Raw genomic sequence first — 18,458 nt, 5'->3', positions numbered from 1 at the left:
AAAAAGCACAACTGGATGATTTGAAAAATTTGCAACTTGGCCAGAAAGGAAACACTTGTAAAGTTAAGGCGAAGGAGAGCATGACTGCAAAAAAGATTACCATTAAAAAAGAAGACAAGGGCTGAGGATTTCGCTCAGCGGTGCCTCATCTGCCTCAAAAGCAAAAGGTCCTGAGTTCGATCCCTGGTACCAAAAAAAAAAAAAAAAAAAAAGAACCCAAGTACAGACCCCACCCATCACAGGCTCAAGGGTATAAAAAGGTAAACTGCTTTAAAAGTTTTCGCTTTGACAAGAAAGACCCCATGGCACCCTGCTCATGCAGGGCCTTTTAAGGAAGTGAACTGCCAATGCCAAGTTCAGCCATCCAGGTGCTCAGAAGCCACTGCAGCTGAGGCCCAAGAGGAGCTAGTGAGGCAGCTCAAGCTAGTGGCAGACCTTGGCATCATCCAGACAGACAGTGCTGGTTTTCAGGCCTGCCTAATGCAAAAGCTACGGGGGTCACAGAAGCTTCCACCAGGGTTTCAGAGAAAGGAATAGACAGCCACAGAATCAGTGTGATAAGGTTGCAGTCCTTGCAAGAAGCCCCTAAGAGAATGATGCTTGAAGCTATGAGAGTGAAGCCAAAGGTGCAGCAGAGACTCCAGGAAGTTGAAACATTTAATGAGGAAAACGACAGCCACCAAGTGGAGCCAGCCCAAGGGAGAGGCCTTGGGGGCTGCCACAGCAAAGCCATGGAGGCAAGGCTGCCCAAGCTCTTTCAGATTCACAGCTTATCACAACCTGCCCTAGATGCTGCTGAATTTTGGTTTTGCTTTGTTCCCATTCATTTCTATCCCCCTGTTCCTCATTTATAGAATGGAATGTTTACCCTGTGCCACTGTATGTTAGAAGTATTTAACTTTCTTTTTGATTTTTTTTTTTTAACAGGAGCTCACAGCTAAGAGTTTGCCTTGAGTCTCAGAGGAGACTTTAAACTTGTACTTTTCAACAATGCTAATTCTGTTAAGGCTTTAGCAACTCTTAGAGATGGACTAAGTGCACTTTTCATAAGGAGATACAACACATAAGCCTTTTGTGGGCCAGGGGAATAATGTTATGGTTTAAATCTAAAATGCCTCTCCCAAAATCTGTTTGAAAGGAGCAGGTCCTCGGGGGCATAACCTGGCAGGATGTACTCTTATCTCTTTCTCTGCTTCCTGGCTGCCTTGGAGGGAGCAGCTTTCCTTCACCATGCCCCTCCACTACGCCCCTCCATGCCGTTTCTGTCTTGGAGCCAGCCAACCATCGCCTGAACTCACTGAAACCATGAGCCAAATAAACCTCTCCTTTAAGATGCAGATAGCAAGCATTTTCTCCTGGTGATGGGAAAGAGACAGACACTGGATCTGCTTCCTCTCCCAGCTGGTGGCTCATTCTTTGTATGCTTTATTATTTATCTTCAGTAGAGACTTATGTGAATGACATACTTCCTGGTTCATACAAGCATTACAAGTCTAATTTTCACATTAATTTCCTAGCTAGAAAATCTACACACAAGTTTCCTCTCCTCCTATAAGGACAGTCTAATACCCTGGACCCCGGGTATAAAGGCTTTCATCTGCATCTGATAACCTTCCTAGGCTCAGCTTACTAGCATACCATTCAGTCTTTAAGTTTCCTCTAATTCTCTGGCACCTGAGAATTTCTTTCAAGTTTACTCAAATATTTATTGACTCTTCCCTAATGCAGACCTTACTCCAGACACAAAAAATGAAAAAGGACAACACATCCTGACTTCAGTGGTGTGAGGCAGGAGAGGAGACAGGTTAGAGGAAATAAAGCAACAGACACATGTTCTATGTAAAAAAAAAAGTAAAGCAGGGCAAGCAGAAGAGGGTGTCTGCAAGATAAAAGAAAGATTTCACATAAGTTACCCAGAGAAGGTCTCACTGATAGCAGCTGATATTTTAGCAGAGACCTAAAAAGGTGAGAGAATAAATCATGTTAATCTCTAGGGGAAGAGCACTCCAGAAAAGAATAGCTTATACAATGGCCACAGGGCAGAAGTATACCTGGTCTACCAAAAAAAGAGGCCACTGCAGTGTGTGTCAGAAAATGGCAAGGCGAGTGGGTAGGTAATACAGTCACACAGGCAGTTAAATAATAATTTAACTATGTATGTATGTGTTGGCAATGGTCCATGTCAGCTTAGTCTACCACACAGCCAGAGCCAGAAGACAAGATTTTCACCAGTCACTCCAGGCCTGCCGTCATACAGTTGCTAAGTTAGTTGCACTGAACAGAGTAAGATGTAATTAACTGTGGGGAAACCATTTATTTTTTTCATAAAAAATAAGACACTGGGCTGGGAGTGTAGCTCAGTGGTAGAGGACTGGCCTAGCAAGCTGGGATGGATCCCCAGCACCACCACCAAAAAAAAAAAGACACCCTTTTTTGGGGGGCAGGGAGCCAGAGATCAAACTCAGGACCTTGCACTTTTGAGGCAGGCACTGGAACCACTAAGCTAAATCCCCAGCCCTATTATATTTATGATATATTTATTTCTCACAAATATAAGTGCAAATATCCTCAACAAAAAAAACAGAAAATTGAATCAAGCAACAATTTAAAAAGTATCATGTAACATGACAAAGTGGGCTTACTCCAGGACTACAAGGTTAGTTCAAAATATGAAAATCAATTAATGTAACATTAATATTAAACAGATTAATAAAGAACAAAAACTACGTGATCATCTCAACATGGAAAAAGCATTTTTAAAAAATCCAACTCCCGCCAGGGATTTAGCTCAGTGGTTTCACCGCCTGCTGCACAAGCGCAAGGACCTGAGTTCGATCCCCAGTACAAAAAAAAATAAAATAAAATCCAACTCCCCTTAATGGAAATACTTAACAAACAAGAGAAATTTCTCAATCTGACAATTATAAATCCCCAAGTAAACATCATCCTTAATGTTGAAAGACCAACTGCTTTCCTCTGTGGTTGAGAACAAGAAAGGGATAACTTCTCTTGCCATTCAACACTGTACTAGAAGTTCTGTCCATTGCAATTAGGCAATGACACTGTCTTGAATATAAAAAATTCTAAGATTCACCCAAAAAACAGAATAAATTAGTTCATCAAGAATGCAAGATACATTCTGAATATTGGTATATTCAGGTATGGTAGCACTTGCCAGCAATCCCACCTACTAGGAGGCTGAGACAGGAGGATTGCAAGTTCAAGCCAACCTAGATAAGTTAGTGAGACCCTTTCTCAAAACAAAAACCAAAAATTTTAAAGGCTGGGAATATAGTTAGTTCAGTGTGAAGATCTGGGTTCAATCCCTGCTACCCCCCCGCCAAAAAAAGTAAAAAAATGCAGGACACAAAATCAATTGTATTTCCATTCTCTTGAAATGATCAAAAATGAAATTTTTAAAAATCCATTTATGACAGCATCAAAAACAGTAAAATATTTAAGAATAAATTTAAGAAAAGTGCAACATATGTAGTGCATAAGATACAAAAGGCTGCTAAAATAACTAAGACCTAAATAAATAGAAAGATATTCCATGTTCATGAATTGGAGTGTCTAATATTGTTAAGATGGCAAAATTCCCTAATTAATCTACAGATTCAACATATACCCTATCAAAATTTTAGCTGGTTTCTACCCAGAAATTGACAAGCAGATCCTAAAATACAGAAATACAAGGGTCCCATAATGGCCAAAACTATCTTAACAAAGAAATTTTGAAAGTGAAGTCACCCTTCCCAATTTCAACATTAGATAAAAAACCACTAAGATAATGTGGTAGTACTATATAAGGATATACTTAACTCACAATAGAATTGAAGAGTCCAGATATAAATTCTTTTTTGGTACCAGGGATCGAACTTGGGTCCTTATGCTTGCAAGGCAGGCAGCGGAACCACTGAGCTAAATCCCCGGCCTCAGATATAAATTCTTAAATTTACTGTCAATTGATTTTTGACAGGGCACCAAAACTATTATTCAATGGGAGAAAGAATCATCGTTTCAACAAGTGGCTCTGGATCAACTGGCTATTCATTTGGTAAAGAATTAAGTTAGACCCACCTCTCACCATGTACAAAAATTAACTCAACAACAACAACAAAAAAAAATTAACTCAACATAGGGCCGGGGATTTAGCTCAGTGGTTTCACCACCCGCCTCACAAGCACAAGGTCCCAAGTTCGATCCGCCATACCAAAAAAAAAAAAAATTAACTCAACATGTATCAGAAACCAGGCATGGTGGTACAGGCCTATAAATCCCAGCACTTGAGAGACTGAGGCAAGAGGATCACTGTGGCTTCGAGGCCAGCCTGGGCTCCATAGCAAAACTCGGCCTCAAAAACAAAAACAAACAAAAAACAAAGTGGTGCCCAAAGATGGATAAAGGAGGACATAAATGGAAGAGCAGGAAAAGAAGAAAAGGATTCTTCAGTGTGCAATTTATTGCCTGCTATGGTGGCACACATCTGTAATGCCAGCACTTGGGAAGCTGCGGCAGGAGGATCAGAATGAGTTCAAGCCTGAACTACATAGCAGGACCTCTCTCAAAAAAATTTTTTTTTCAAAAAAAAGCATCATAGACATAAATATAGAAGTTTAATTATAAAATCCTTGAATGAAAACATAGACGAAAATATGCCTTCCAATAATTTTTAAAATACAACATCAAAAACATAAGCAAGAGAAGAATAGATGCACTAGGTTTCATCAAAATTAAAAGCTTTTGTTGGGGATTTAGCTCAGTGGTTCCTGCGCCTGCCTCAAAAGCACAAGGACCCAAGTTCAATCCCCAGTACCAAAAAAAAAAAAAAAAATTAAAAGCTTTTACATTTCAAGAGATACCATCAAGAAAGTAGGATGAACCATAAATTGGAGAAAATATCTGCAAATCTGTTAAGAATCTAGTATCCAGAATACATAAAGAACAATTCAACAATACAAAGATAAATAACCTAATTTTAAAATGAGAAGAGGAACTGAATAGACATTTCTCCAATGAGAAATGGCCAAAAAACACACAGAAAGATGCTCAACATCATTAGTCATTAGACAAATGCAATCAAAACCACAATGATACCACTTAATACTTGCTAGGAAGGTAATAATCAAAAAGATGTAACAGGGGCCAGAGATTTAGCTCAGAGGTGATGCTGCCTGCCTTGCAAGCACAAGGTCCAGAGTTTGATCCCCGATACCAAAAAAAAAAAAAGACAATAATATGTGTCAGTGATGGGGAAAATTAGAAGCCTCAGACATTGCTAGTAGAAATGTAAAATGGTGGTGTAGCTTTGGAATTAAGTCTGACAGTTCCTTAAAAGATTAACCACAGAGTTAGCAAACAACCCAAATAATCTCACTCTCAAGAATATGCTCAAGAAAACTGAAAACACTTATCCTAAAATACAGAGCTGGATATGCAGCTCAGTGGTGGGATGCTTACCTACCATGTGCACACAATGCCTTGCATTCAATCCCCTGCACCAAAAAAAAAAAAAAATTTAAAAACAGGGGCCAGGATGTAACTCAGTGGTGCCATGCCTGCCTGGCAAGTGCAAGGTCCTGAGTTCAATCCCCAGTATAAAAAAAACTTACAAATATTCATAGCTGCATTATTTTTAATAGCCAAAAAACAGAAACAATCCCAATGTTCTTCAACTGATGAACAAATAAAAATGATCTAGTCATACAATGATATAATAGAATATCATTTAGCAAAAAAAAAAAAACAGATGTACAACATAGGTGAACATTGAAAACATTATGATAAAGGGAAAAAAAAGCCTGTCACAAAAGGCCACATGGTATATGATTCTATTTCTACCTATAGAGATAGAAAGTAGACTAATGGATCGCAAGGGCTCAGTGGGGGTCAAGAGAAATCAGGAGTGATTACTAGTGGGTACAAGATTTATTTGGGGGGTGATGAATATCCCTAAAAATTGATTGTGGTAACAGCCATACAACTCAGTGAACTAAACACTTTTAGCAGATTAATTGTATCATTCATAAAATTATATCTCAATAAAATTGCTATAAATGTCTACACGTTTTTTTTGGATAAGAACACAGACTACATTCTCAGTTTCCCATGAGTATATATAAGTTGATAGTGAATAGAAAAAGGTCCCTCCTTTCTCTCTCTCTCTCTCCCCCGCTTCCCTTTCTCCCTTTTTCCCCCTCCCTGCCACCTCTCTCTCCCTGATCCCCATAACTGGTTCAGACTTGGGACTAGATAGGTAGGAAGAGATTGTCCAGGGGCAGTTCTGATTTTACAGAAGAAACAAGGATAACTTACCACAGATCATACACCTTGCAAAGCCAAGACCAGATACCGCTCTCCAGGTAAACATTTCCACCTCCACATCTCTGTCAGGATCTGAGAAGCCACAAGCATCTAAACACTACAGCTGCCCTGTTCTTGTCAGAATTTGGTCTCTGTAGAGTCAAGATCCATCCACTCTTCACTTATTTTGATAAGTGCAAGTTGTTGAATCAGGTCTATCATTAAATACTAGAGCTAACAGAATGTACCTCACAGATATCTAACTCACCTGTCTAGTCAAAGAAACTAAGAAACAGTTCAGTTCAAGGCTTTCAGTGACAGAGCTAGAATCAGACCCCAAGCTTCCCAACTTCCAGCTCAGTGTTGTTCCCGCTCTTCTTCAGCATACACCTTCTCCAAGTTATGATGAGCCATGAGGTAGCTAAGTACAAAAGAGCATGCAGAGGGCCAGGGATTTAGCTCAGTGGTTTCGCTGCCTGCTGCACAAGCGCAAGGACCCAAGTTCGATCCCCAGTACCAAAAAAAAAAAGAGCATGCAGAACACTTCCTGTTCAATCTCTATTTGGTCATGGCCATACCTACAAAGCCACAGGTTTTTCTCCCTCTCTTTTTAAAAGAAATCCCAGCAGAATTCTAGGTGCTTACTCCCAATCCTACCTCCAGCCCATGATAAAAATGATACAGGCCCAATGCTCAAGTTGAGGCAAAACAAGGACCAAGATTCTCAGTCACTCCTAGTGAGACGAGACAAAGGTAAACTAGAACAAGTTCCTTAGGGTGGAAAAGTAGGCAATGTTGTCTCCATCAACCTAGAATTCATCCCTCCTTGTTTCGCTGAGTACCTTTGTTTTCCTTTTGAGAATGTCCCTTTGGCATTTCAGTCCAAGAGCCTGGACACCCACTTACCCACTGGGTTCTGGAACCCAGGTCTGGTCAATCCATCCCTCTGGCCATAATGACTGGTTCAGGGATGGATATAATCAAGTCAGCTCAGAGAAAATCAGATCTGGGACTTCTACAACTGTTAGGAATGAGGATTCTCTTCGTGGTCCTGTCTGCCTATAACTCTCAAAAAAAGTCGGCATGAAAATAAAGCCAATGCTGAAGAAATCAGAGCCAAAAAATTCAAAAGAGAGGCCAAGTCTGATCCCAGTATTGATGCTTCTGGACTCCACTGCACTAGAAACCAGCCCAACCCCTCCTCACCTAAGTCAATCTGAATAGTTTCCTTCCCTTAAACTAAAAGATGCCCTCACTTTTAAACTGGACGGCACTGAAATTCTAACACTTAGGTAAGGCACCTGGGACAAATGGCATCGCCTCTCAGCCTACCAGGTGATGTTGAAAGTCTCTTCTGCCCCTAAAATATTGTGCTTCTATAAATCTAGCAGGCTAGCTTGGTCCAAAAAGGCTTCTTTTCAGCCCACAGCCCAACATTACCCATTTGCCTGATCCCATCCCCTGAACCAACCTTACAGAAAGCTCTTTCTAAATGGACTTTCACCACACCGTCCACAGTGTGGACCATCAGCTCTAACAGGTTGTAGCAGGGATAAATGCAGGTCAAGGAGGGCTTGACATCTATCCACTCTCAAACACAGGTACAAACCATGGTGTGAATTCAGCAAGTAAGCCAAGTGAGTTCACTCAAGTCACGAATCGGCAGGTGGAACCTCCTGTGGAGTCTAGACTTTGAGAAGTTTGTTCGTTTCTCTTGGTGTCACTTGGGTTGGCTGCTCTGAGAGGCGCACCCTGGCTGTCAGGGGAGAAAACACTACAACATGTTTAAACTAAGGCCGGGAGATTATCCTTCTCACCTCCTTGCGGCCAAGAGCACTGCAGGGCAGGCTACCGACGGGTTTTCCTGAGGAGTATGCCAACCGTTCCCTAGCACAGCCTCTGACCGCGAACGGGTGAGGAGGGCCCCGCGGCTGCCTATCTTCGCGGCACTGACCGATCAGCACGGCGAAATGCAGGGATCAGAACCACCAGGGTTGTAACGGGGAGCTCGAACTGCCGGGTTGGGGGGCGGGGGGCAGGGGCAGGGGCTCGCTCCTGTCCCGAACCCGGGGCGGACCCAAGAGGGGCCAACTTCCAGCCGCAGCCGGCCTTCCCGGGCGCCGGGGCGGTGACCGCCCCCAGCCCTGCGGCCGAGAGAGCGGGCGCGGCGGCTCCCGGGCGCGCTCCTCCCGAGGGGCTCGGACTGCCCCCAGTGCCCGCGGCCCGCCGGAAACGCTCCCAGCGGCGTCCTCATCCGCACACCCTTCCCCCGCACAGGGTGCGGCGCCGGCAGCGTCCCTCACCTTACTCGCGGTGCCTTCCTGGAGGCGGCCATTCGGCGGCGACGTGCGCCGGTCCACGTCAGACCACGCAGCCCAGCTGATCGCCGGGAGAGACAGGAAGGGCGGGCGCAAGCGACCCGCAGGCGTGCGATGGGCAGGCCACGCCCATATGGCCACGCCCCCCGCCTGCAGCCTTTCAGCCTCGCAGCCTAGCAATCCGCACGCTGTGCCCCGCGGGTCCACCTCTCTGCTCAGTCCGCAGGAGAGAAGACCAGGGCTTTGCTGGCTGATGGGTCTGTGGCGCCTCCCAGGGACGTCCCGGCCTTCAGAAGGGCAGCGAAGAGGAGGCGCTGCCAGTTCTGGAAGAACCTGGACAGGGTCCTGAAGCCTTTGACGCAGGGTCTCGTTTACTCAGGCTTTGGAGATGTGCCCCACATTTCTCCAGCTGCGGAACCCAGCTGCCCACTCCCCTGGGGTAGCTGATAGACCGCTCAGAGTCAGCGTGTACAGGCGGAGCCCCTGACCCATCCGGTCCACCAAAAACAAAACCGAGACGTCCTCCTCCCCTCTACCATCTCCGGCAACGGCTGCTCCATTCTTTAAGGCCACATCTTGGCGTCACCCTCCCTCCTGTCTTTCTTTCTCACCACGTATCCAGACTAAGAAAACCCTATGGGCCCTGTCTTCCAACCAGACCCCTAATGCGACCCCTCGCGTCACCTCCACCTGTCACCCACCTGCTGGGCGCTCCCCCTGCCTGATCTGTGTCACTGCACCGCCCAGATCTGTCACCTGCACCATGGAGACCCAGCGGCCAGACCAGTCTTAGGGAGCGACATGGGGTCTCTTCTCTGCTCAGTGTTGCCAGTCCTTCCCGTGTCACTCACACAAGTTCTTCTTGATCCACCCCTAATCTCATTTGCCGCTGCCCCCGACCTTGCTGTCCCAGAAAATGCTGGACAAGCTCATGCTCCCTGGCTTTGGACTTGCTCTTTCCCAAATATCAGAATCCTTTTCTTATTTTCCTTCAAGTATTACCTTCTCAATGAGGCCTAACCTGGCACCCTATTTAAAGTTGTAAAACCCCTCAGACATACCCAATCCCCCTTACCTTCCTCTATTTTTTCCGTAACACCTACCATCTTTTAACACAAACACACACACACCATAACCACCAGTGCAGGGATTGTTTAATGATGTGCAACATCTGACATTTAGAAATATATGAAAAAATGTTCAACATCAATGGTCATTGGAGAGACGCAAATTAAAACAACATTGAGATTCCATCTCACTCCAGAAAGAATGGCTCCTATCAAGGAATCAATCAACAACAAATGCTGGCAGGGATGTGGGGAAAAGGTACCCTTCTCCATTGCTGGTGGGAGTGCAGACTGGTGCAACCACTGTGGAAATCAGTGTGGAGATACCTCAAAAAACTAAAACTAGAGGCTCTATTTGACCCAGCTATTCCCCTTCTTGGTATCTTCCCCAAAGAATTAAAAGCATCATACCACAGCGATATATGTGCACCCGTGTTTACAGCAGCACAGTTTGTAATAGCTAAGTCTTGGAAACAGCCCAAATGCCCATCAACTGACAAATGGATAAAGGAGATCTAGTTTTCTTGTACAAAGGAGTACTACTCTGCCATAAAGAAGAATAAGCTTCAAACATTTCTAGCTAAATGGATGGAACTTGAGACCCTACTCTTCAGTGAAATAAATTGGACACACATATGTAAATACCGCATTGTTTCGCTGGTGTGAGAAACTGAAAGTGGAAATAAGGACCAAAATGTATAATAGATATTGGAAATGAGAAGAAAATGTTCAAATGGGAAGGGGGAGGGGGAAGGAAAGAAGGGACAAGGGAAAAACAGAATAGAGGGGGGAAATGGAAACAAAGCTTTTATAAATAAGAGGGGTCAAAGGGAGGGGGCATAGGAAAAAAAGAAGCAAGATATATCACATACAGATACAAATTCCCTACAATGAATGCTATTATGTATATCTAAAATGTACCAATAAAGGTTTTGCTTCAAAAAAGAAATATCTGACAGTAATTTCCCATGTATTTTCTGCAAGAAGGAATGTCCCCAGAATGTCCATGCCTCAAGAGCATGAACAGTGGCTCTCTTGTTCATTGTTATGTCCCCAGTTGTTAGAGTAGCACTTGGCACTAAATGCAGTGACCACATTTTTCAAAGGTGATCTGTACTGACCTTGGTGAAGGCCTGATATGCATATAGCAAACAGGTTCTGTGGCCGGGCATGGTGGCACACACCTGTGATACCAGCACTCTGGAGGCTGAGGTAGGAGTACTGCAAGTTCAAGTCCAACCTGGGCCACTTAGCAACTTATAGAGACCCTGTCTCAAAATAAAAACAGGACTGGGGATGCAAAGGCCCTGGGTTCAATCCACAGTAGCACCAAAAAACAAATAAGTAAGTTCTGCTGCCTCCAAGAAGTTCAAATTCTAGTTGGTGTTCGCTAAGCCCTTAGACAAGCCATGAAGAAGTAAAGATGTTGTGCCCCAAAATGTCTGTTCCATTTCCCCAACGTTTATTGAGCCAAAAGAGAGAGACTGAATAAAATGACTGACTCCAGCTCCACATTTAAAAGATAGTAGAAAAGATCGAGCGGAAGAGAGAAAACCTAAGATACCACAAAGAGATAAATGGGATGTAAAGGGGACAAGTATTTCATAAGCACATTCCCTAGGGAAAAAAATTGGCTCAGAATTTATGGCACTGAAAGAGAGAAAGTACTCGGTGTTCCCTGAATGGGACTGCTTTGCAGGGTAATGAAGGCTGCTTCCTGCTCTGGGAGTTCTTTGGATAGAATCTCAGGGAGAAGCTAAGCTGAGTGTGTACAAGGCAGGAGGAACATAGGGGTTAAATCCGGTTGTTCTCTGGACTCTGCAGTCCTCATATCTTGGAAGAAGGACAGTCACCAAGTGACATTTGCTGAGTCCTATGTGTCTGGCCCAAAATATCCCAATGAGGAAAGATTATTGTCCTCACTTGAATGACTGAGGAGACAGAGTTTCACCAGGTCAAATCCCTTGCCAGAAGTCCTCGAGCTCATAAGTGGTGCTACTACAGTGCACACCCCGGCAGCAGGATGGATTCTCGTCCCCACATACGTTAGTTTACCTAGATGTTACAGGTACAAGACTCTCAGGATGGCCTCACCCAACCTTTGGGCCTACACAGTGCAAAGAGAGGGGCAGTTGGTGTCAGCATTCAAACTCAGACCAACTGGGCCTTTGAAGTAAACAGAAACATTAAATGCATAGAAACATGGATCCACCGAGAACTAACACATCAAGCCCTGACTCCTAGTACCTCAGACTGTGATCTTAATTGTACATGCAATTGATTAAAATCATTGGACTAGGGTAAGTGTCGACTCCCATATGACCGGTGTCTTTACAAGAAAAACAAAAAAAGAAGTTTGGATTCAGCATGCACATGCAATCATGAAGAGATCAGATGACAGATCTACAAACCAAGGAACACAAGAACACAAGGATGGCCGAACACAAAGATGGCCAACAGAGCACCAGAAGCTAGAGAGAGGTGGATGGAGCCTCACAGTCCCCTCCATGCAACATGGGAAGGACACCAAAGCAGTAGAAGAGTCAACAGGAGGAGGGAAACAGTCCTCATAACATTAGCAGAGTCCTGGATCCTGCCGCTCCTTAAACCCAGTTTCCCACTGGACTTTGTTTCAGATGTCAGCCAAAAAATGTCCTTTTGTGGTTAAGTCAGTTTGACATTAGTTTTCTGTCACTTGCAATCAAAAGACTCCTCCATGAGTAATTTAAACAATCATCTGTACAACTGAATTTTATGCACAAGTAATTATAATTCTGTTAATATAATCCTGAATAACAAATGGGAAAGGTAGATTATAAAACAATACAATAGCCCATTTTTAGAATACTGTAGATATACATTTTGAAATATACTGATATACATATAAATACTTTTCTAGATAAAAGGAAAGTGATTCACAAAATCTTAGCAGTACTTATCTTGAGGGGGCAAGAATGAACTATATTCCCAGCCAAAAACAAAAACAAAAAGTTTTTATTGTGCTGGGGATTAAACCCAAGAGATTGTTGTTTATAAAAAGTAGATAAAGGGCCGGGGGTTTAGCTCAGTGGTTTCACTGCCAAGGACCTGAGTCTGATCCCTGGTACCAAAAAAAAAAAAGAAGAAGATAAAAGTACTATTCATTTCTCTGAGCTTTCTCCCTGGAAAGCAGAGAGGGGCTCTGCTGCACCCCCAGTCTGAGACTCTAAGCAATCTTGGTCCTCCAAGGTTCAACTTGATAAGTGGTTGATGGGCTGACGGTTTACTGGAGTGGGAGACAGCAACCCTTCAATAGTCTCCCGCATGAGAAGACTAAAACGGGAGAAATCTGTGTAGGAGATCAAACACAATTACAGCTTCAGAGGAGAGTTTTAACCTTTTCAAACATTTCAGTTTGTTCTAATAAAATTGATAGTCATAGGAACAGTGATGAGTGAGGCTCTCGTAAATTGTTATAATATGGCCTTATTTTTTCATACAGCTAACTAAAAGATAGACTTGTGGTTACACCCTAGAGAGGAATGGAAGAAGAAAGCCAACTTTCAAGATTGTAGAGTCTGCCAGAACAATGTACTGTAAATTAGGGATGGGATAATACACTTGGCTCAGTTCAAAATCTACTCACCCTTTGTATTCAATGAAAACTGAACTCAGACGTTTTGATATCTGAGTTCCATTTGCTCTTGGCAAGTTCAGTCCTGTGGTTCAAATAAAAAATAAAAATTTTTAAACCTTTAAGAGGCCCATGGGGTTTCTTCAACATCAAATCATGCTTGCACAAGCAGCATATTGATGAGCTGAGTGTAAGTGAATCACAAACATACAGAGTCAGTGTTTTCTGGAACACGCAGACTTTCCCATACTGGGGGCTGGGGAAGTAGGGAAGCATTAATCCTGTCTCTTCCTTTAAGGGGTATCCCTTTTTACTGTGTTTTATCCCCTCCTCAAGGAGCCTTTGGAGAACATTTGCAAAATGTGGGAAAGGAAAGAGAGTGTATCCAGCTGTTCAAGATGTTGACTTCTCATAATCCCTTCCTACTTATGTCTTAAAACAGGCTTTGGATAGAGTTAGCATAGCTTAGAGGTCAAGGTCAAGAGACAAGTTCTGGCCCTGGTTCTGCCATTAAATAGAAGATGAAGTCCTACACAGAGAACTTGAAGTTGGTAACCCGGCAGACATGTCCTTGGTGACCCTCACCATACTCTTTTGTAACAGCTTTGTTGGGAAATAATTCTCGTAACTTACAATTAGCCCATTTTCAATGTGCAACTCAATGATTTTTAGAATATTCACAGAACTATGCAACCACCACAATTTTCGAACATTTTCTTCACCCCAAAGGACATACCCTTTACAGTCACTTTCTTTTTCTCCCCATCCTCCGTACCCCAGACAAACTCTTGCCTACTTTTTGTCTCTTAGACTTGCGTCTTCTGGGCATTTCATATAAATGGTATCATATACAAATGGGGTTTTTTGGACTGGCCTTTTCAAAGCTGACCCATATTGTAGCATGTATCCGTACTTGACTTGTTTTATTGCCAAATACGATAAATAATATTCCATACAATATAGCAGTATCCTTTTATCAGTTGATGAACATTTGAAAGGTTTTTACTTTGTGGATACTGTGAATAAGACTGCTGTGAACATTTATTTGTGTATAAGTTTTGATGCAGACATATGTTTTCATTTATATTAAATAGACACCTAGGAGCAGAAATGCTGAGTCACATGGTAACTCTATATTTATCCTTTCGAGGAATGGCTATACTGTTGTCCAAAGTAAATAAGCTGTTGCACATTCTCACAGGCACTACGTGGGGTTTTAAATTCTTCTCAGCTCACCAGCACTTCTTACTATCTTTTTTATCCTAGTCGGTATAAGGTTGTAGCTTACCATGATGCTGATTTCTCTGATGCTAATGTTGAGTATCTTTTCATGTGCTTATTAGACATCTGTATATTTTACAAGAAGATAACTCTATTCAGATGCTTTTCGTATTTTTAAATCCAGGCTGATGATGATGATGATGATGATGATGATGATTTATTTGGTTGTAAGATTCTTTGTATATTCTAGGATAAATTCTCTCATCAGATATATGGTTTGCAAATAATTTGCTCCCATTCTGTGAGTTTTGACATTTTTTCATTCTAATGAGATGGCATCATTTTCAAAAGAAAATTTCACAATTTAAAAGCCCATATTGTAGCCGGGTGTGGTGGCACACACCTGTAATCCCAGCACTCGGGAGGCTGAGGCAGGAGGATTGCCACAAAGTCCAGGCCAGCCTAGACTACATAGTGAGTTCAGGGCCATCCTGAACTACAAAGTGAGACTCTGTCTCAAAAAACAAAAGCAAAAATAAACAAACAAACAAACTACAACCCATATAATCAGTTTCCTTTGAAAAAAGAAAAAGAGAGATTTGGCCACACTGGTCCTTCCTTCTATACAACAACAAGCAACATGCACAGAGTAGAAACTGCCCATGCCTCACCCCCAACTCACCCTGCCAGGACTGAAAGCCCCTCCCTAACGGGGTAGGCTCTTGTAATTTACCTGCCAGACTCCTGTTGACTTTGATTTGTGGCTCCCCCTCCCAAAAACTCTTTGACAAAGCATGGCCTGGATTTCAACTCCACTGAAATTGCCCTCACAATTAAAGTAACTACTTCTGGCCAAGGTGTTGTCACCTTTGGCTCTTAAACATAGAATTCCCCCGAATTTAGAACCACCTGGTAAGTCCTCATCTCTTATTTTGCAATTCGGATTTCGCAAGGCTTGGAATGAGTCCCTCCCTGAGACTTGGCCAAACCCCCTAGAATTTTGGCAGCTCTATCTGCACTGATGTCATGAGCGTCCCTTGCCATAATGCATCCTCATTACTAACTCAAAACAGCCAAACAAACAAATGGAGCCGACAAACAGACTAACAGACTCCCTGCGCCTCAAAACACTGCAAAAAAAAAATACTCAGAAAAACAGTTTAGTGCTGAGGACCACATGGAAGAAGGACAATTGTTATTTCTTACTCTCAACTGTCATGTTCCCTGATCCCACTTTGCCACAAAAAGCAGTCTCCTCTCAGAAGAGAATGACTATCCCTAAAAAGCAGTAAACTAACCTAGTCAGATAGCATACTTTTCCCCTCATCTCATTAACCTAAGTTTAACTTTTTATTCATCTACCACTTCACTCAAATATTCTTTTTCAGCCGAGCGTGATGGTTGCATGCCTGTAATCCCACCACTCGGGAGGCTGAGGCAGGAGGATTACCATGAGTTTGAGGCCAAGCTGGACTACATAGTGAGTTCAAGGCTAGCCTGAATTACATAGTGAGACCTTGTCTCAAAAAATCAATCAATCAATCAATCAATCAATAAAATTATATATATACTTTTTTACTATGTCTTTATAAAGCAGCTTTATTCAATATAGTTTACATATCATAAAATTTACCTATTTGAAGTATACAGTTCAGTGGATTTTAGCATATTCACAGAATTGCACAACCATCACCACAACCAATTTTAGGACATTTTCATCCCCCTCCCCCAAAGTAACTTCATATTCTTTAGCATAGTTCCTCATTTTCCCCATCAGTCCCAGTCTTAAGCAACCACTAGTCTGCTTTCTGTCTCTTTGTGCATTTCCTAAAAATAAAATTATACAATATAACACCCTCTGTGATGGGCTTCTTTCATTTAGTTGAGTATTCTCAGGATTTATGATGTGGCATGCATCAGAACTTCATTGTTTTGTTTTGTTTTAAATTTTATTTTATTATTGGTACATTTTAGGTATACAATATACTGACATTCATCATTGGAAATTTGCACCTTTACATAATCTCTCTTGGTTCTTAATTTTTCCCCCTTCCCCTGCCCTCTCTTCAACCCCTCCATCCCTCCCTATTTACAAAGACTTTGTTTCCATTTTCTCATTTTCTCATATTAATTCCATTCCCTGCTTTCCTTTCCCCTACTCCTCCCACTTCCCCTTCCCCTTTGCCCCTTCTCTTCCTATTTCACATTATCTATTATACTTTTTAGTCCTTATTTACACTTTCAGTTTCTCACACTAGAGAAACTATTCAGTATTTACATGTGTGTCCTATTTATTTCACTTAAGAGTATCGCCTCAATATGCATTCATTTAGCTATAAATGTCTCTATTTTTTCATTTTTTTATGGCTGAGTAGTACTCCATTTTATTAAAAAAACACATTTTCTTTATCCAGTCTCCACTTGATAGGCATTTGGGCTGTTTCCAAATTTTAGCTATTACAAACTGTACTGCTATGAACATGGGTGCACGTATATCACTGTGGTATGATTCTTTTAATTCTTTTGGGAAGATACCCAGCAGAGGAATAGCTGGGTCAAATGGGACTTCCAGTCCTAAGAACTTCATTGTTTTTGTTACATAGATACAGCATATGTTATTTATCCATGTAAATGGACCTATGAGTTGCTTCCACTTTTATTTAGTATGAATAATACTGATACAAACATTTTACAGTACATGTATATGAGTTTTCTTTTCTTGGATAGACACCAAAAAGTGGAACTGTTGAGTTTTATAGTAACTCTGTTTCATATTTCCAAGAAATATTAACAAACTGTTTTTTGTTTTGTTTTTTTTAATTCTTTTATTGGTACATTTTAGGTATACAATACATTTACATTTCTCATTGGGAACTTGTACCTTTACGTGATGTATCTTGGTTCTTATTTTTTCCCCATTCCCTGCACTTCCTTCAATAGATAATGTGAAATAGAAAGAAAAGGGGCAAAGGGGAAGGGGAAGTGGGAGGGGTAGGGGAAAGGAAAGAAGGGAATGGAATTAATATGAGAAAGTGGAAAAATGGAAACAAAGTCTTTGTAAACAGGGAGGGATGGAGGGGTTGAAGGGAGGCCAGGAGAAGGGGGAAAAATAAGAACCAAGAGAGATTATGTAAAGGTGCAGATTCCCAATGATGAATGTCAGTATATTGTATACCCAAAATATACCAATGATTAAAATGAATAATTGATAATGTGAAAAAGGAAGAAAAGGTCCAAAGGGGTAGGGGATGTGGGAGGGGCAGGGGAAAGGAAAGAAGGGAAAGGAAAAATTATGAGAAATTGAAAAAATGGAAACAAAGTCTTTGTAAATAGGGAAAGGAAAGAAGGGAAAGGAAAAATTATGAGAAATTGAAAAAATGGAAACAGAGTCTTTGTAAATAAGGGAGAACAAACTGTTTTTAAAGCGACCGTACCATTTTCCATTTCTGATAGCAATAGATAAATCTTCTGACTCCTCTTTATCCTTGCCTATTCTTAGTGTTCTCTGAAAATATACTTGTCCTTCCCTCATCAATCTCCCTAGATTTCATATAAAATTTCTAAAGCTTTTTGTGGTTGGGGAAGTAGGGTGGTAAGATAAGAGACAAGGCATGGCTTAGGCTGGCTGGGAAGAGAGGCATGGCGGGATCCCAGAATCTGCATGGCACCTGCTCTCAGGACCCTGTGTGTAAATTCTCACCAGTTGGTTCCCATGAGGTGTGGATGGCCGAAAAGGACTCAGATTCCAGGAAGAGCCTGCTGTTGTACCTCTTCATGGTAGCCCGCCCTCCTGACATGTCTCCCAGTCCCAGGGGGTACTTTTATTTCTGTTTTGAATTTTTCCTCTTTTTTTTAGCCCAAGTTCACTCTGCAAGACAATTTTTCCCTGCTTTCTGCTCTTTGCTTTTCAGATAAACTTTGGCACCAGTTTTAGCT

The 18,458-nt window shown here is 42.1% G+C and overlaps 1 protein-coding gene across 12 annotated transcripts in view; it reads right to left on the bottom strand.

Annotated features, from left to right (window-relative positions):
* The window catches only part of Xpnpep1 (X-prolyl aminopeptidase 1), a 96,998-nt gene that overhangs the window by 50,982 nt on the left and 27,558 nt on the right, over nt 1-18,458 (bottom strand). For 2 of the 12 annotated variants that reach the window (XM_021253460.2, XM_004838960.4), the window contains exon 1: nt 8,607-8,716. The exons of 5 other annotated variants lie outside the window; for them this stretch is intronic. In XM_021253460.2, coding sequence (XP_021109119.1) covers nt 8,607-8,638 — 32 coding nt within the window. In that variant the 5' untranslated portion in view covers nt 8,639-8,716. Of the gene's footprint in view, nt 1-1,913; nt 1,958-8,120; nt 8,316-8,606; nt 8,717-18,458 lie in introns of those variants that run through there. 5 more of the 12 variants (XM_087185344.1, XM_021253463.2, XM_021253464.2 and 2 more) reach the window with 5 other exon arrangements.

This window comes from Heterocephalus glaber, unplaced genomic scaffold (genome assembly GCF_053883595.1).
Source record: "Heterocephalus glaber isolate CG9 unplaced genomic scaffold, H.glaber_assembly_v1.0 deba00001497, whole genome shotgun sequence".
NCBI lineage: Eukaryota > Metazoa > Chordata > Mammalia > Rodentia > Bathyergidae > Heterocephalus > Heterocephalus glaber.
This window is presented reverse-complemented; position numbering and strand designations above follow the sequence as displayed.